The sequence below is a fragment of the Ruditapes philippinarum genome, unplaced genomic scaffold, assembly GCF_026571515.1.
Source record: "Ruditapes philippinarum isolate M1 unplaced genomic scaffold, ASM2657151v2 ctg3651_1_1_1_1, whole genome shotgun sequence".
Taxonomy (NCBI): domain Eukaryota; kingdom Metazoa; phylum Mollusca; class Bivalvia; order Venerida; family Veneridae; genus Ruditapes; species Ruditapes philippinarum.
Window position 1 is genome coordinate 1 of NW_026861012.1, and position 21,194 is coordinate 21,194.

A 21,194-nucleotide genomic window follows, 5' to 3' on the forward strand; every position below is an offset into this window, starting at 1 on the left:
CTATAACTGTTGAACTAGTTTCCCCACTACGTACACAAAATGGAATCACTCTTGCTACAACATTTAGAATTGTTACTCAGATCAAAAGGAGAGGGAGGTCTCAATAAACTGTACTTGAAGAAAACAGCGATCATGAGGTATTATGAGGTACGGGAAACATCCTATATAATAAAGCGTTCTTACCATCTTATTATTGGGCTCAATTCAAATCAATGAATCAACTTAGTTATCAAAAGAATATGGATCTACTTTTTTCATTACCATACTTCGATAACAAATTTTCTAAGAAATCTGTTACATTTCTGGTCAATGATATTTAATATGTGTCGTTCCTCTGAGAAATGAGAATTTTCACTGTAAAGGAATACGAGGGGGGAAAATGGGCATCATTGCTTTTTATTCAGTCCAATAATTGTGTCTCGATTGAGTCCAGATGATGAAATCTATGTACAACAATGACCGTACACTCGTATACTTACTGTCATCTGTCTGAGGTGCGGACAATATCGTACTGTGTTTCATCTTCACTTCCTCCACGTTGGACGCTATCTTATCTATCATCTGACGAATTTCTTCAACCTACAAAACACAAAGAGTAAGATATATCATTTTTTACGTGTAAATAATCAAAAGTACCAAATACGGCCATTCAATTTCAATATACATGTATATGATGTTGAAAAGTAAAAACTTTGAATTTCCGACTGTTTGAAATACATGTATTTTATCCATCATTAATACAACAAGAAAGTCAGTTATGGACTACCGGTATTATGTTGGGTCTTTTCCAAAGTCTCTCTCTCCTTCTTAGGAAAATTTTCGTACCCTATATTAATTACATTTTTTATCATGTGAGAGGGTGTTTTCTACAATGACGTCATTAGCATGCACAATTAGCATGTAAATTGTTACTTAAATCTTACACATTTTTACTTTTCTTAATATTTTTGTACATTTTTCTCAAGTTTGATTTTTCTTGAAGTCTGTTGGATCATCTAGAGGCACGCAGCTTTAAGTTTTGAGCAATCTTGATGTGCTGATTATTCATTTTATTTATTATGATAATTCAATCTGCCAAACCTGATATGAAACCTTAATATAATCATAATAAACCTTGAAATAACATGTATTTCAAGAGGTCAAAATTAATACAAAGTTCATAACCTTCATCTATCTTCTGGACAAAAAAAGTCAATAGACATTTAATTTTAAATACATTATTTCTGTCTATAATGTCGGCTATATATAAACAGAATTTCTATTTCATTTCACAATCATTGAGAATTTTATTATTACATTTGATATGGCAATATAAACAAAACTGCTATGCTTGTTTTCTTTTATAAGCCTGTCATTTTAACTTGGCTACTTGTTGTAATAACATTTCTTTAGATTTATTCATTCTAATCATTCTCTACTTTATAATTACTACAATATTCACAGTGGATTTTCTTTGCAACACTGCTTTTTCTTTTTTGTTGGGTTTAAGTCAGTTAACTAAAATTGGCGAGGTCATAATAAAAATAGCTTTCAGCATATTAATAATTATAGGAAGACCTCAGGGGTTTTTTTTCAGGCATCAGTCCTTAGGAAAATTTATCAACCTTTCATCAGCTTGCTGGACTGTTTCCTTTCTTAAACAAGAGGGCCATGATGGCCCTGCAGTCGCTCACCTGTATATAGGCCCCCGTAGCGGGGCCAGTTTAAACCCCAGGGCTTTTATTTGAACAAACTTGGTAGACACCCATTAGAAGATGTTTCATGCTAAACATCTAAGGTCTAGCTGGTCAAGTTTTTTCTTTACACATATAGTTAAAAACAATGACACACCTGGGGCAGGGCCAGTTTGGACCCAAGGGCTTTTATTTGAACAATCTTTGTAGACACTTACTAGAAAATGTTTCATGCTTAATATCTGAACTCTAGCTATTCGGATTTTTCGAAGAAGATTTTTAAGTTTTTGCTATACACATATAAGAAAAATCAATGACCCCCGGGATTGGGCCAATTTTGACCCCAGGGCTTTTATTTGAACAAACTTTGTAGACACTCACTAGAAGATGCTTCGTGCTTAATATCTAAACTCTAGCTATTTGAGTTTTTTCAAAGAAGATTTTTTAAGTTTTTGTCATACACATATAAGGAAAATCACGACCCCCCCCCCAGGCGGGGCCAATTTTGACCCCAGGGCTTTTATTTGAACAAACTTGGTAGACACTCACTAGAAGATGTTTCATGCTTAGTATCTAAACTCTAGCTATTTGGTTTTTTTCAAAGAAGATTTTTTAAGTTTTTGCTATACACATATAAGGAAAATCAATGACCCACGGGGCGGGGCCAATTTTGACCCCAGGGCTCTTATTTGAACAAACTTGGTAGACATCAATTAGAACATGTTTCATGCTAAATATCTTAGCTCTAGCTCTTTGTGTTCTTTAAAAGAAGATTTTTTAAGTTTTTACTATATGGATATAGGGAAAATCAATGACCACCTGGGGCGGGGCCAATTTTGACCCCAGGGCTTTTATTTGAACAAACTTGGTAGACACCCGTTAGAAGATGTTTCATGCTAAATTTCTTAGCTCTAGCTCTTTGGGTTCTTTAAAAGAAGATTTTTTAAGTTTTTACTATATGCATATAGGGAAAATCAATGACCCCCTGGGGCGGGGCCAATTTTGACCCCAGGGCTTTTATTTGAACAAACTTGGTAGACACTCACTAGAAGATGTTTCATGCCAAATATCTAAGCTCTAGCTCTTTGGGTTTTTTAGAAGAAGATTTTTAAAGTTTTTTCTTTTGTTTGCCATGGCAACCAGAGTTCTGCATGGAATTAAATTCTTTGAACAATTTTCAAAGGTGACCACCAAAGGAACATTCCTGTGAAGTTTGGATGAAATTGGCTTAGTGGTTTATAAGAAGATGTCATTTAAAGTAAAAAGTTTACGGACGCCGGACGGACGACACACGCCGGCCGGACGCCGGACGAAAAGCGATCACAAAAGCTCACCCTGTCACTTTGTGGCAGGTGAGCTAAAATTTTAAAACAACAAGACTTTGTTTTACCTCCATTAGGAAAATCAAGACTTTGACATAATAATTATTCTGTTCAATCTTAGTTATTTCAATATACAGACATACTTGTGTAATAGACCACCTCCAAATAAAAATCAATTTGTAAACTAAAAGAAGGCCTCTCTTATAGTAGACAACCTTTTATTGAAGAAGTAGACAGGCAAAGAAATCTCCAAATGTATTCCATCTGTCTATAAAGACCATGTTCGGTCTCTCATATGGATGGGATGGCCTCTGTTCATGGGTTTGACTGTATAATGATTACATGAGAAACATGTTATGAATAGGAATAAAAGAATCATATTGATTGTGTTTGTTATTTGTGAAGTTTATTCCCTTCAGCATAGTTTAAGTTGAAATATATGTAAAATCTTTCCAAAATCATACATCAATTGCTTTGCCCGATTGCTAAATTTTGTAACATAACATACACACTGTTTCTTGTCAAAAGTTGTCCATGTTGTATCTTTACAATTTTATTACAAATGTATAAGTGTTATTCTGACATTACTTTTAAAGAATATCTTAACTTAAATTTTCATAAAAGATTACGTTATGCTCAATTTTGATATTTGAAATATTGATAATTGCTATACAGTCTTTTATAACTAAGAAAAACAACATCTTTGAGTATGCACTGAGAAGAATGATACTCTAGAACAAACACAGTGTGAATTCACAAAAAAATGGCAGTTATTTAAGAAAGTACCAAATTAACTTGACCAGTATTAAGGAATGCATGCAGCCTCCTAAACATAGTTTGTGAATTCTTTCTTTCAGATTAGAAATATTCAGTAAGAATGTCTATAAAGATTTCAATCAATTTCTGAAATTAAAGTATTCTACCCAAAGATGAGCATAGTATATTTTTTAACACACACTGGAAGCATCATAAATTTTAAAATTAGGCATACTTAAATGATATATACATAAAAGATCTCAAGTCAATGTAATCAATAAAAAATCTTTTATTATCATTTCCCTCAATGCAAAATCACTCGACTTCTTTTCCATTCACAGATAAATCGAGAGTTCCGACATGAATGTGGAATATATATCGTCCTCCAAGCATATACGTACAAAAAAATTGTAAATGGTGCTGTTTATTGATTCCACGTTTACCATTACATTGACAGTTATGAATGATGCTGGGACAATATCGCCCATCATATACACACACACGAAAATTGCTCAAATTACACTGTAGTTATTTGTACGCTTTACCGCTGCAGCCAATTTGCTGCGTTAGCAGAATTTTCATTCAATATGAAATTTTATGACTGTCTTCTGGAAAAAGATACTGGGACAAGATATAAAGTTTGCGCAATGTTCTTCACTTGATATTTTCGAGCGAGTTTCTAAAAATTAGATCCTCAGCGACAGTAAAAGACTAAAAACTCTGAACAGCAAATTAAGTTTTGCTTCACTCACTTTGAAAATGAAACGTTCTAAAACTGTGTGGCAGGGTATTGATTTATAATAATAAAGATTTGTATTTTGTAAGGAACATGTAAAAAATGATTGAATAAATACTGCTGATCAATATCCTACCGGGGAATGTGATATAAATATAAAAGTCTTTATCAATCAATTTTGTTTACTGCTTGTGCAGAATACAGTTCTGAAAAAAGTGCAAGAGGAACTCAATCATATAGTTTAGCAGACACCGGAATATAAACCAATATTTGCATGCTTGCTTTATTGGGACTGCTGCACCCACAACTCTCCCCCTACACCCCCCATCACTCCCACTCTTTTTTTATATATTTATTTCTTTAAACTAAAAGAAAATTCAGAATAACACCTTATAACAGCATAATTACAAACTTATGATTGTGATCATTTTGCTTAAATTGAAATATTGTTTCATGTGTAAAATTCAAATCCTTTATTCTTTTTATTAAAATATTCTTTTTAATAAAATATTCTTTTCATCAATATATTTTTTCTGTTAAAATATAATTCTTTTCATTAAAATTGAAATGATAAGTGATCATTTAAGGCATTGTGAGTGATAATTCATTTTTGTTATACGATTACAAGTTGCTGACTTTGATTGTTCATTTTTGTAATACTGAGATAAACTTACACAGATTATCAACAAAAACCAGTTTTCAACAAATATGATGATGTATTCAATGATTTTTTTTTTTTCAAAAAAAAAAGAGAAGATGTCTGACATTTCCAGAAATAGACCCTGAGAGACACAATTATGTTTCTTTAAAGGAATCTTCAATAAACAAAATCTCGTCAAATTTCTAAAAATAGTCAATATAGAATTAAAAACATCAGAAATAGATGTATGAACTAGAAATGTGTCATCATGCCACGGATGCCCCCGCATGCAGCCAAAATTTCAAATGTTATAATATTTAGTTCCAAATTTGTTTGCACAAATTATTTTTTTCATTCTAAGTTCAAAGCCCTTAAAACTTTTCAATGTTAACACAAACCATTTTTATACAATGTTCAAGGCACTGAAATTATTCAGTCTTAACCATTTTTATACAATGTTCAAGGCACTGAAATTATTCAGTCTTAACCTTTTAAAAATAGCATATTGCATATTTGTAGCCAACATAATGGCTATATACATTTCCACAAAAGTATGAGTGCTGAAACTGAAAGTTCAAATTTTTTCCAACATTCAGGAAAGATAAGTTTGTCTAAAATCATTGAACCACGACCAAATTCAAACTTAAACTGCTTATTCCTAAGATGTATCTATATTATTTTCAAAGTGAAAGGGACATAACTCTGCCAAAAATCATCGAACCATGACCAAATTCCAACTTGACCTGCGCATTCCTTTGACATATCCATATGTCAATTTTGAGTTGAATATGTAACACTGTTGGGTTGATAATGAACAGAAACTGTAAATTTCATATCATTTTCAAAGTGAAAGGGGCATTACTCTGCCAAAAATCATTGAACCATGACCAGATTCGAACTTGGTCTGCGCATTCCAAAAACATATCCATATGTCAAATTTGAGTTGAATGTGTAATATTGTTGGGGAGATAATAAACGGAAACTGAAAATTTCATATTATTTTTAAAGTGAAAGGGGCATAAACTCAGCCAAAAATCATCCAACCATGACCAAATTTGAAATTGACCTGCGCATTCCTTTGACGTATCAATATGTCAAATTTGAGTTGAATGTTTAATACTGTTGGGGAGATAATAAACAGAAACTGAAAATTTCATATTATTTTCAAAGTAAAAGGGGCATAACTCTGCCAAAAATCATCGAACCATGACCAAATTTGAACTTGACCTGGGCATTCCTTTGCATATCGATATGTCAAGTTTGAGCTAAATGTGTTGTACGATTGGGGAGATAATGAACGGAAACTGAAAATTTCATATTATTTTCAAAGTAAAAGGGGCATAACTCTGCCAAAAATCATTGAACCATAACCAAATTTGAACTTGACCTGCGCATTCCTTTGACGTATCCATATGTCAAGTTTGAGTTGAATGTGTTGTACCATTGGGGAGTTAATGAACGGAAACTGAAAATTTCATATTATTTTCAAAGTAAAAGGGGCATAACTCTGCCAAAAATCATCGAACCATGACCAAATTTGAACTTGACCTGTATTTTCTCAAGACATATCAATATGTCAAGTTTGAGTTGAATGTGTTGTACCGTTGGGGAGATAATGAACGGAAACTGAAAATTTCTGTTATTTTCAAAGTAAAAGGGGCATAACTCTGCCAAAAATCATCGAACCATGACCAATTTCGAACTTGACCTGTATTTTCTCATGACATATCCATATGTCAATTTTGAATTGAATGTTTTGAACTGTTTGGGAGATAATGAACGGAAACTGAAAATTTCATATTATTTTCAATGTAAAAGGGGCATAACTCTGCCAAAAATCATCGAACCATGACCAATTTCGAACTTGACCTGTATTTTCTCATGACATATCCATATGTCAAATTTGAGTTCAATATGTGCAAGGGTTATTAAGATAATGAACGGAAACTGATGATGACGGAAGGACGGAAGGACGGAATGACGGAATGACGGAACAGGGTAACACTATATGCCCCTGCCATTATATGGCGGGGGCATAAAAATAGGCGATATTTTGATATAGAATTTTAATGATTACAGCAGATCGGGGCACAAGGAAATAATGTGTGTTACAGACTATTGTTAAATATTCTGTCAGATCTGCGGTAAAACTGACGTAACTGTATATAAATAATAGAAACTGATATTATGATCTGGTACCGAGGCCATGGTAATGGTAAATCAATGAACATTGGAGAAGAAACATGTAAATTATATATCATATTAAGTAATATTGGCTGTAAGTGATTTGTTTCAATAATCGAGGGTGGCGCTATGTCGTAAATCACGGTTATGTCTTGCTAACTGAGCCTCCAGCTACATTTTGTTAACATTATCCAACTATAGATTTCACTGATTAATTGAATTCTGTAAATAATTAATCTATTTATTGCTGACAATTGCACAATAACTAACCAAATTGATTTAGTAGTTTCAATTGGTACTAAGTAAATATTGCTACAAAATCTATAATGCATGTTTTTTGAGCAAATTATGCACTTTTTTTAACCTTGAGATAAAAAATCGAAAATATTCTTTAATAATTAACTGTCGTTTTTTTTTCAAAAACCTTGAGGACTGGTATAAAAATATAAAAATCTAGGGGGGGGGAGCGGGGGGAATCTTTTATGTTATCAATGGTTTGAAAATTGTTTGATTCTTACATCTTTATGAATTTTCTATGTAGTTCTAAAAACAATGAGGAAATTAAAAATCATTCACCTATTATAATTTATTATAATTCTCAGTAAACATTCTAATCTGTACTGATGTTTCCTGACATGCCTAAATTTATGCACTTATTTAATAAGAAAGACAAAAAAAAAATGATAAGAGTGAATTTGGTTTATGAACATATCCTGGTTTAGATATGTAAAATATGGAAATACATACATATTTTGATTTTAAATTACAGTGCACAATGTATGTCGGCAGCTGTAGCTCTATACTTCTGACATAAGTCTCTACTGTATCAAACATTATGCTAGATTCTGGTCAGACTCAGCAGTAAGGTGTTAGGTAGGCTTGCGTTACACAGGCGAACTTCTGTATCCATCAAGGAAATATTAAATCCATATCAGACTGCTTGGACATAAGTATTATGTTGCTGGTTATTAAATCACTTAAGTTTGAAATTTGACAACCAACAGTGTACATGCACAGCCTGGTCACAGTGGTCAGACTACATGGATATGCAGGCTGGTCTGGCTCTATACTGGGGGCAAAGACTGATAACTTTCAGTTCCAGAGGGTCAATTCAGTACCTCCAAAGAAAGAAACATAAAGGAGCCAGATGGCTAAAAACATTCAGTAATTAGGGGATGAGGCCCTAGCCTCTTGCTTTTGGGAAGAATCATCACACAAAAAATGCAAATTTGGGAAGTAAAAAAGCCTTTGAAGACTTTGGGAAAACTGTGTGATTTTGAAGAAAATTTTCACTGCTCTTCCTTTATAGGCCTCGGATATTTACAGTGAAAAATCACTGACATTGCTTGGGGATTTTACCCAGCTAAGAGGTCATATTGCAACCCCCTGCTCTACTTACTCCTTCCTAAAGTCTGAGACAACACGGTCTTTTACTCTCCCTTTATTTCCATCCAGTTACAACGACGCTGAACCAAGTACCCCTGACTCAGAGCTCTAAGAGATAATTTTTTCCCAAGTAAAGCTGACATATAAACATGTTTCCAATACTTAGCTAAACACACATCAGACGTGTCTCTATGCAGCTGACCAGTCCTAATCAAATTGTCACAATAAATTCCCTGTCTTCTCTGACATTTCATTAGACTGGATATTTTCCCACAGAATTTAACCCTTAACCTGCTGAATCTATGTAATGGATTTACCCTGCTTTAAATCTCTGGAAGAGTCCATTTCTTATTTAAATATCGAAATTACAAGCAAAAGTACATTTTATACCGAAAGTAACAATAGAAGGTGATTTTGTAGTTTGGAAGATTATCTGTTTAACAACATAGATTCATAAATCTTTTACTTCTTACTCAAAGAACCATTTATTTTTTTCCTTGAGGAGATTAATTTCTGCTTGAAGTCATGCAAGGCTGCCCTATGCCCCTATCCACCACTCTTTGCACGCAATACTTTGTATTTGTTCCAGCTAGAGGAAGGATTTGTACACAAAAGAAACAATTAATCATATAGAATACACAGCAAAAAATGGAGTTCATCAAAAAATATATTGATAATTGTCTTCATCAAAAAATATATTGATAATTGTCTTCCTAAAATTGGGCTACTAACAGTATTCAAGCCGGGTCAGACTGCACAAAGTCATTCAGATTGGCCTTGTAATATACTCTTATTGGTATCGTTTCAGCACCTTGTTTGCCCATTTTTCAGTAGTTCATGTTGAATTTCAATCTTTCTTGAATATCTTAATCCATTTCTTAAATTATTTAAATGCCTGGATTATATATTATTCTTAAAGTTACTTTTTCTTTCACGTTTTCTTAAAGGTATGATAAAAAGAAAGGGGGTGGGGAGGCAAAGTTCTCAAACTGTGACCTGCATCTATTTTTTGAATGTTATAAATAAAAAGTATGATCTGACAGCTAATTGGATAGCGTTCTGGCATGTAAAAAAATGCAAATGCCTTACACTTGATTTGAATCCACAGTAGGCGAATCAGACAGAACCCACAGTAAGGGAATCAGACAGAACCCACAATAAGGGAATCAGTTAGAACCCACAATAAGGGAATCAGTCTGAACCCACAATAAGGGAATCAGTTAGAACCCACAGTAAGGAAACCAGTCAGAACCCACAACAGAACTCACAATGAAGGAATCAGTCAAATCTCACAGTTAGGGAATCAGTAGAAGGCCACTGCAGTCCCATTGGTTTAAACTGCCGTGTTGGTATTTTAACTCCAGAATCTTTCAAGGATTGGAGAAAGTCTCAAAATAGAACTTGTTAATGGAAAATATCTTCACTTGTTTCTTGACTGTGCAAAAGTAAAAAATGGACAAGTTTTCTAGAGAAAACACAGTTTGAAAACGACTTTTTTAACAAAACTCAGAAAATTTTCATCATGATTAATTAACCTAGATTAGTCATTAGAAATGAATGAATTCCTTTAATGGCCAATTGAGACTGCAAAATGTCTTGGGCAAAGTACCTGCTTGAAATTTTTATCAATTTTTACACTTTAAGAAGTTGGAAAAAAGATTTTAGCCAGTGTGACCCCTACCAAGTATTGTTTGAGGGCAATACACTGTGATGCAGTTTAGGGCATTTGGTAATGTAGCTAGGGCATTGATTGATGTAACAAAGAAACTTGGTGATTTACAAAGTAAATTATGTCTGCAAGATATATTGTTATAATGAAATTATTGTTAAATGTATAAACTGTTCATCATAAAGTTTTTTATATGTATGCCTCATGGGCTTTTAAGCCTAATGGTTCTGATAAATAAACTTTGTACCTTACATATTTAGTGGTGTACCTAGGGGACTTAGTGATGAAAATAGGGCTCTTAAGTAATGAACCTAGGGCACTAAATGATGTACTTAATACAACAGTGATGAACCTTGGACATTAAGTGATACAACTAGGGCACTAGGTGAAGTAATTTGGATAATGAAAACTTTTTTCCCCCAACAATTCCCACCTTTGAAGACATTTCAATTAGAGAACTCATTCTCCTAAATAGTAATTTCTGGTAAGTTTTATTGGCAAAACATACCATGAATCAGATCATCCGTTATCACACTGTACTTATAAGACAAAACATTTCATCACCGACTCAATATCCTAGCAATTCAGACATTTTCTCATTTTAGCCATCAATAAACATATCAGCTTATTGATGAATGGGTGTGTATGATATAAAAGAATTATGACACATAGCTTTTTTCTCTTTCATTATGTGACTCAATTTTTTCTTCCCTGTGAAAATTATGAGTATTAATTCCTTTTATCAAATCAAAAGCAAATTTAAGCTTGATAAAAATTGTATTGTCCTTTTTTTCTTAAAAATCTTTGTAAATCATTCTTTACCTAGAAAGAACATTTACAGAATTTTACTGTTCAGGTTATTTTGGCTTATTTTATAGACACTAATTCTGTTGTATTCTTCATTGAAAATAAATTTATTATCATTTCCCCTAAAATTGATGGTCCAAAGTTTCCTTATGTAAACAACTGTGTTAAAGGTGTTGTAAAGTGTTTGAGCTCTTTCCGTTTCAGTTAAGGACAATATTTTCATACTTGTACGCAATTTATGATGTTGACTGCCCAAACGTCTTTTTTTCCAGTCCCAAGGGTGTGGGTCATGCACCCATCTGTGATAGTCAATACCCAATTTGGTTATGAATATGATATATATTAAAATCTTAATTGTTTTATTACATTACCTGTGCGAAGAACTCGTCCATAAAGCCCCCAGAGTCCACCCCAACTTGTACCTCTTCAGCCTCGTCATCATCACTCTGGGTCTAAAATATAAAATGTAAAATACTTTTATTACTCCAAGCTTCTTTAAACTTATCCCTGCTAGTAAAGGCCCAATATGCCTAAGAAATGTTGTTTTTTTTTGTTATTTCTCAAAAGGTCTTCTTATATTTGGTGTCTTGTTACATTTTATTTTCAACTCTTTCGAGAATTTTCTATATGGATATAGAAACAACATAATTTTACCATTTATAAATTATTCAAAAATATTTCATTGGATATAGCTATATACCCGTAGAATCTTAAACTAATGACTGTTGCTTCAATATTATTCTTAGTATTACAAGGGCATTTCTAACAATACAGAAGAGAGATATCAATACTTCCTTAAATATGTGACTAACGAAAATATAGAGGATATTTGTTTAGTTCAGTGTAAGATCGGAATATATTTCACCGAGTGAGCACCAAAAGGTATATTTCACGAGTGGCGCAGCCACGAGTGAAATATGATCTTTTGGTGTTCACAAGGTGAAATATATTTAGATCTTACACTAAACTAAACAAATTTTCTTTTTATTATATGCAAAGAAACGTTTTAAAAGACATTAAACCTAATACTTAATGAAAAGCGCGCCAAATAATAATACAACGTGACGTCATTTACGACGTCACGTCATGAAGTTGGTACCCAGTACTGTGCACGCTGGTATTTCACTGAAACAACGTAAGGGGCTTAAATTCAAAACAGTGAAATTATCAAAGTGGTAATTTCACTGTTTCAAACAGTGAAATTACCAGTTTTATATCACTGATATATTTCTATAAACCACCGAAAAGCATGTAATAAATTTATATTATTTGTATAAAACAACACAAAATATTATTCTGTTTCATATCAAGGGGTATTGTTAAATCACTACGATTTGTGAAACTAGATTCTTCCATAATGATCCTTGTCTTGAAAGTTCTGAATCCCACTTTCACCACATTATTAATAGTTTGTATTGTACATGTACAATACAAAATATTATGTAAAGCTGGAAAACAAGTGTGAATAAGTTGCTTTACTCTCAAATTCATTTTTGTGTATATAGGAAACATGTAGGTTTGAAATTTTATTTTTTTGACACTTACAGCATATTTAACAACAGAACTGCTGTGATACCAAATATCTAAATTGATCACATGGAACTCTTTCATTCCTCCAGCTTCAAATGTTGTTAACACAATTGTTATGTAATACGATACATGTATGTTAACTTCTACAATAATAAAATTCTGCTACATTTCACCATCCAAAGAATCAGAAACTTATGCCGATGACTAGCTATTTGTAACAATGGCAAGTTTAAATTGAATCAAGCAGGCAATATTTTGTCTCTTTCCCCAACAGAAATAGAACAAATCAGCACTTAATTTCTTGACCTTTGTCTCTACATGTATTGGATAATCAGTTCAAAGAAACGCTTGATTAGATCACAGAAAATTGCTTGCCGCAATCTTCAAGTCTGATGTGACATGTTTTCATTCAGTTGCCAGAGTAACAGTGAAATTGCTAACCAAAAAAAAAAAAAATCTTTTCATACCTGCAAAAAAGGGATGTAACCTAGTCTTGTACATAGTGTCATAAAAAATCACAGAAAAAATAGGAATTTAAGGAAAACCTTACATTAATAGAAAATTTTAAAAAACAAATGAAACCAACAGATTTTTGAAAAAAGAAAAGGAAACCAGGTTAAGTTTTGATAATAAAATAAGATCTAACCTTGTGCAGTTTAATATGCACAGGCAAAATATAATCCCTTTAATCTATCACAATTGAAAAAAAAAGTTATCCCTCCTTCATAAAAAGGAAACAATTAACTTCTTATAATTGATCAGATCTAGGGCAGGAAGTTCAGGTGGTTATTATTCTATAGAAACAAAAGGTTACTTTGACAGGTGCTGACAACTCTATATGAAAATTATCACAGGAAATGCTTCCCCTTGTTTGCGCTAACACTTTTTTAACAACACATTACATAAAGTCTTTAAAATCCCTTTTCACTTTTAATCACTGCACTTAATAGATCCAATTGTGGCAACAAAGAATTAAGAAGTAAGATTATTAAAGCTAAATAATTCTTCACTTGTAACAGTTTGTCATATCATAAACATACTGTATATATATGCAGGTTAATAGTCATGTGAGAACAATACATGTTCTTATATTGAAATATTACATTAATATATTCATTAAAATTACCAGCTGTTTTATTACAGCTGAACATATTTTATATGTACATTTAACAGTAACATTGTGTTCAGATTTTTGCTGCATTCACTATAATCAGGACTTGTTAAAAAAGAAGAAATTTTCTTGGATACATGTACATGTTTTAAAAGGTAAGTCAGTTAATCAATATGCCTACATATTAATATAATGTCATTCTCAACTCTCTATAAGATATTTGAACATGATGAGAAATTTATGTCATATTTATGCTTTTATAATAATTATAATCTTATAAATGTATACTCTTTTAAAGGAAATCCGCTGAGAAACATAAAATGAGGATTTGTTACATTTTATTAAATCAGCTGGGGCACTTAAATAGAAAGATGTGCAAATGATAAATAAGATATATATTTAGAAGCTTAGAAATGAATTGAAAATCGTATTAATTTTTATGCTGTTCTTAGCCCTATTTGTTTGCAACATTTTTAATTTAAGGTCATTTTCACAGTTAGAGTAATTATTCTGAAAAAACTGAGTAAACCAATAAGCATTAATCTCGAAAAAATTATTTCAAGTCAAAAAACCTCAGTGGAGTCCCTTTAAAATGTTGCATGAATCAATGTACACATTTTTTTTTAACAGAATGAATGAAGGTAACCTATACATTGCCAATTAAATCCATTTAATGTTAACTTAATCCTCTACAGCAATCCAATAAGTTTTTTTATGAAACTAATGAAAAAAATATCTATTTCTAATGGTTTCATTTCCACAATTTTTGCTCAGTCATTTAATTGATTAATCAAATAATTAATTAAAAGATGAGAATCTATATTTAGTCAGTGGTTGTTTCTTTCGTTATAAACTGATATTTCGAATCAGTTTTTTATGGAACTAAAGAAAAATTATCTATTGATTATAATAGTTTCATTTCTCAGAATTTAACTCATTCAATTAATTAAAAAAAATCCATCCTATCAGATGAGAAAAAAATTCCAGGTAAGAATCCTCATGTTTTAAATTATCTAGTTCTAGTCTGTGGGTGTTTCATTCTTTATAAACTGATCTTTCCTTAATAATGTCAGATTTTTTACAGACGTTCAAAACATCATTTTTAAACTTACTTGATACTGCTAACACTGTCACATGACTAGTACACTAGAAGGCTTTATTGAAACTCTTTGCTGTTTATAATTGTCTTTCAAGAAAGAGTGCACTTCCAATAGTTTGGTAGCCATTCTATCCATCATTATTCAAATGAAGGGAGGGAGACATTTCAAATTGTCACCATTTTTGTAAATGAACAATATTGACAAATAGAAGGAAGTTCATTTTATATAACGTTTAACCTTTTAATATTAAACATTAAGCATTTAAACTCCTTTAGAAAAGGTTTAACATTTTTCTATTTTACGGTTAAGACGGTCATAATCATACTGATGAATTATATTGGATATAAATGCATACTGATATAGGTTGAAAAAGTGTAACTGTATGGATACAGCAGCTGACTCCTGATAGGAACATAATCATTATAAGAAACCAACAATCATTATAAGAAACCAACCAGAGGTGACAGTTATTTTGCTGCTTATATTACAGACTTCAATAAAGGGCCTCAAGATATCCAATTGAAATTTTCTTTAAAATCATGCAGTTTTCCCAACAATTTGAACTTAAACCTGCATTTTATACTCACAAATTAGCAATTTTAGTGATAATTTTCCCATAAAATCCCAATTTAGAAGTAAGTGAGAAAAGTCACTGGGCGAGATTCCCTTTCTACCTCTTCAATCCAGACTTGTGCAGCAGAGTTCAAAAATTCAACTCCTTCACTGGTATTTACAAGTAGAATCTGGACAAGTAGAAAATTCAGGACTGAAAATTATATATGTTCAAATTCCATGATGGAAAACTGGAAATCAAGCCAATTATTTTTGGGTATGCACAAAACGCAAACTCATACAGACTAATCTGACTATCCACAGGTGCATTCAATTCACGCTCCCATCAACAATTTCTACAGTTTTACATGTACATACCCATAAATTATTGGCTTGGTTTCCAGTTTTCCTTCTTAAATGTAACTTTGAAAACGTCTGAAATACATTTATTCCAAAGTTCTGTCTTTAACTTGCCGACATCAAATTAAACAAGATATGTTTGTAAAACATGTATGCCCCCTATCAGCAGCCAATTATTCATGTGATAAGGTAATTATGCATGACTTCTGACCCAGTGATCAAACAATTAATAAGGGTTATCAAGTATCTACTGGTCATGACCTTGACCTTTGACCCCTTGACCCAAAACTCAATAGGGGTCATCTGCTGGTCAAGACAAATCATCATACAAAGTTTGAAGTTCCTAGGCCTAAGCGTTTTTACTTAATTGATCAGAAACCGTTTTTTACTTACAAGGTCAATGTGACCTTGACCTTTGACCCCAAAATCAATAGGGGTCATTTGCTGGTCATGACTAATCACCATGCCAAGTTTGAAGTTCCTAGGCCTAAGGGTTCTTTTATTATTGATCCGAAACCGTTTTTAACATACAAGGTCAATGTGACCTTGACCTTTGACCCCAAAATCAATAGGGGTCATCTGCTGATCATGACCAATCACTATGCCAAGTTTGAAGTTCCTAGGCCCAAGTGTTCTTTAGTTATTGATCAGAAACCGTTTTTACTTACAAGGTCAATGGGACCTTGACCTTTGACCCCTTGATCCCAAAATCGAAAGGGTAATCTGCTGGTCATGACCAATCATCACACCAAGTTTGAAGTTCCTAGGCCTAAGGGTTCTTAAGTTATTGATCGGAAAGCAATTTTTACCTACAAGGTCAATGTGACCTTTCCCTTTGACCCCTTAACCCCAAAATCAGTAGGGGTCATCTGCTGGTCGTGGACCAATCACCATACCAAGTTTGAAGTTCCTAGGCCTAAGGTTCTTTAGTTATTGATCGGAAACTGCTTTTTTACCTAAGAGGTCAATGTGACCTTGACCTTTGACCCCTTGACCCCAAAATCAATAGGGGTCATCTACTGATCATGACCAATCACCATACCAAGTTCGAAGTTCCTAGGCCTAAGGGTTCTTTTTAGTTATTGATTCCGAAACTGTTTTTACCTAAGAGGTCAATGTGACCTTGACCTTTGACCCCTTGACCCAAAATCAATGGGGGTCATCTACTGATCATGACCAATCACCATATCAAGTTTGTAGTCCCTAGGCCTAAGGGTTCTTTCGTTATTGATCGGAAACCGTTTTTACCTACAAGGTCAATGTGACCTTGACCTTTAACCCCTTAACTCCAAAATCAATAGGGGTCATCTCCTGATCATGACCAATCACCATATCAAGTTTGAAGTCCCTAGGCCTAAGGGTTCTTTCGTTATTGATCGGAAAACCGTTTTTACCTACAAGGTCAATGTGACCTTGACCTTTGACCCCTTAACCCCAAAATCAATAGGGGTCATCTGCTGGTCATAACCAATCACCATACCAAGTTTGAAGTTTCCTAGGCCTTAGGTTCTTTTTGTTATTGATCGGGAAACCGTTTTTACCCAAGAGGTCAATGTGACCTTGACCTTTGACCCCTTGACCCCAAAATCGTTAGGGGTCATCTACTGATCATGACCCAATCACCATACCAAGTTTGAAGTTCCTAGGCCTTAGGGTTCTTTACTTATTGATCGGAAACCGTTTTTGCTTACAAGGTCAATGTGACCTTGACATTTGACCCCTTGACCCCAAAATCAATAGGGGTCATCTACTGATCATGACAAATCACCATACCAAGTTTGAAGTTCCTAGGCCTTAGGGTTTCTTTAGTTATTGATCGGAAAACCGTTTTTGCTTACAAGGTCAATGTGACCTTGACCTTTGACCCCTTGACCCCAAAATCAATAGGGGTCATCTACTGATCATGACAAATCACCATACCAAGTTTAAAGTTCCTAGGCCTTAGGGTTCTTTAGTTATTGATCGGAAAACCGTTTTTGCTTACAAGGTCAATGTGACCTTGACCTTTGACCCTTGACCCCAAAATCAATAGGGGTCATCTACTGATCATGACAAATCACCATACCAAGTTTGAAGTTCCTAGGCCTTAAGGTTCTTTAGTTATTGATCGGAAACCGTTTTTTTGCTTACAAGGTCAATGTGACTTTGACCTTTGACCCCTTGACCCCAAAATCAATAGAGGGTTCATCTACTTGTCATGAACCAATCACCATACCAAGTTTGAAGTTCCTAGGCCTAAGGGTTCTTTAAGTTATCACTCGGAAACCATTTGGTCTACGGACCGACGGACCGACGGACCGACGGACCGACGGACCGACAAGTGCAAAGCAATATACCCCCTTTTTTTCAAAAGGGGGCATAATAATAAGTACATTTGTTATTCATTTAACAAATAATGACAGTTTAAACATCATGCATGAAATGCAAGACTAGTAGTGTAACATGCAGGGAAGTGGAGTTTAGCAGAGTGATTTAACGTTTTTTATCCCTGTTAACCCATTACCACATATATACGCGAAACAACGCACTTTCGACCCCCCACCCCTTTTTTTAGGCCTGAAATAGTGAAAAAATGTCCTATTTGGGCCCAAAACATAAGTTTTCGTTTTAGAAATGTTGCTTTAAAAATTTAACACTTTTTCGGCGCCGCCCCCCATCCAAAAGATACATCAGGGGCTTGCCAGAAAGGGGATGTGCCCCCTTCTGTTAGGGGGGTTTGAAGAAAATTTTGGACTTGTGAGAGGCTAAGAATGACCCCAGGTCGATCATAATGTAACGTTTAACCAACCCTGAAAAGCCTTTGACTCTATCTCAATCCCTTGAGCAGTTGCAGCACTTTGAAATAAATTTTGATGGAAAAAATCGAGGCAAATAAGTGATTTTTGGCAATTTTGAGATGTCCCCTCGTTGCCATGGTAACAGGAACTTTAAGACTGAGCATGTCGTTACAAAGGCAATGGTCCAGTCAACATTTGTGCCAAGTTTGATTAGTATTGAAGAATTTTTCATAGTTTCATAGCAGTTTGAACTTGTAACAGGAGACTTTTCAGTGAAAACGGCCATTTTTCACAATATGCTCATGGGGGAAAGGGTTAAGACATCCATCTTGAACTAAAAGTGCCAAAATTCAGTTTAAAGCACTGATTCTGCAGACTAGATTTTTGTGGGGGTAATTTAAAGGAAGAACCAAGGCTTATTTGCATTAAAACATTTACCCTGTCAGATATCTGTTTACATCAGAAACTTTGATATTTTGGCCACTAAAGCCCAGGGCTATCTTTTGTGGTGTATTTACCCTTGTGAGAAAGGGTCAGCAAGCACAAATCGCTTGTTAACCCAGACCGTACATGTCTAAATCTCAGATTCCATGACTTGATGTGTAACAGTTAAAAGTCAGACAGAAAATGTGCCAATAACGACACAGAACGGGTTAGCAATTTAAACATACATGCAGTTACCGGAAATAAATGAATTTTGGATACTCAAAAAATAATTACTGATTGTCGTTATTGGGATGGCACTAATAATAGCAGAAATAATTTAATGAAAAGCCATCCAAATAAAGGTAGATAATGACTGTCATAGAAATCTCTAAACTTTCTTAAAAGAAACATCCCTTCTAAAAATTCAAGCGTAAGGGAATTTGCATACAAAACCCTGGTTAGATTCCCAGCTTGAATATACCAGTTCTGTCTGGTGTCCTTACACTCAGCAGAACATCCACAAAGTTGAAATGGTCCAGCGCAGAGCTGCGCGATGGGTTACTGAGGACTATCCTACATACAGCAGTGTCTCCCTTATGTTACACCCCAGTTACACAGAGCCATCAGTGACCGGTAGTTTTTTTAGCCAAATTATGGAGTGAACTGATGACAACTTATTTAATACTGATATCACCTATTGGTCACCTGTTTTCCACCTATCAACTGCTATTGGGGAAAGATAAGTTTTATCGGTGAAAAATTACCGATCGGGATTTTTAAACATGTTAAAAATTGTCGATTACAAATAACCGACAGCAACCTATATCACGAGATATGCAAGGTCTTCACCGATCGGACAAAGATAACCAAATATGAATCACCGGCCATATCTGACGGAAAGTGTTAAACCACTGATGACTAGCTCTTCTCCTTTACATTTCTTCTTTAAAACTCTCGCACAGACACGCACCTGCATATAATAATAGAAAGAGGGTGTTGCAGTATAAATTGATAAGATAGAAAACTTGATTTGCAAATTTCATTCCGTCATTCATAAAATTAGTGCGTCAAAAAGTTGAAAAACACAAGAAACTCAGAGCAGAAACACTGTTAAAGTGAAAAAATACCTTTACCACTTAAACTGTATTTATAACTCAGACTTCCCTAAAGTTAAAAAAAAGTGTCAGACATTCGGTCTGACAAACCATGAAAATCTATTGGACCGAAACGAAATCTGTCAGACCGAATAAAATTAATCAAAATCAAAGGAAAACTTGTTTTTGTATTTCTAAGACACTTTTCAGTTTTATTTTTTTGCCGTAAAAATCGGCACAGTCTGTACAGCGCATTTTCATCTCCTCCCTGTCATACACCGAGTCACGGTCCTGCTTCCATTTTTCATTAAATTTTGTCTCAGGTCCATTCTTTTCATCCTTTTACTGCTGTTCTGCGCGCTCCTCTGACGTAAATTTAAGTTTTTTCCCATGTTTGTCACCTTTAGCGACGTGGAAAAATGCCGGACAGTCGGACCGAATAAAAATTGTCGGACCTCATAAAAATTTATCGGACATGTCCGTTGGACGAAGTCTGATAACTCTTTTAAATAATGGTAATGAGAGGTACATACATCATGATAATTCTGTCATAATCAATAATACTGTGATAATGTTAAAATAGAAAGAAATATGTTAACACTGTTGGGATTTGAACCTACAATTTGATTTCAGTAAAAGATTAAGATATGTCAACTTCAGTCTACAATTTAATTTTAAACAAATTCTGACAGATCGAAAAATAACATGTATCAGAATTCAGATATTAAAGAAATATAATGTCTTAGTCAATGAAGTGCACATTTGCATCTATTTCTTTAAAATACTGAGTATTAAATGGATAGAAACAAAAATAAATTTTGATGTAAGTTATTAAATAAATCATTTTATTAAATTTGACAGTGAGTCAATATTTAGCAGCGGACTTTTGTATGTCAACACCGTTTTTTACTTCAGTGGAAACACCTACCGCTTTCAGGGCCGGCAGGCGGTCTTTTGTCATCCTGCTTTACTTTCAGCACAAACGGCTGGCTATCCACATTAAATTAACACCAATTTTTTATTCCAAAAATCTACAGAACCGCCATGAGTTATGTTAAAACGGGAAAAATC

At 33.8% G+C, this 21,194-nt stretch overlaps 1 protein-coding gene across 1 annotated transcript; it reads right to left on the minus strand.

The window, feature by feature from the left end:
* Positions 1-479: 479 nt before the first annotated feature.
* LOC132714208 (syntaxin-like) lies at positions 480-21,193 on the minus strand (the record flags this gene model as incomplete). Its single annotated transcript, XM_060697006.1, is given in 3 exon segments — positions 480-579; positions 11,545-11,625; positions 21,052-21,193. Coding segments are annotated over 3 exon segments (214 nt in total), but the record flags the coding sequence as incomplete, so codon positions are not given.
* Between the last annotated feature and the right edge of the window lies 1 nt (position 21,194).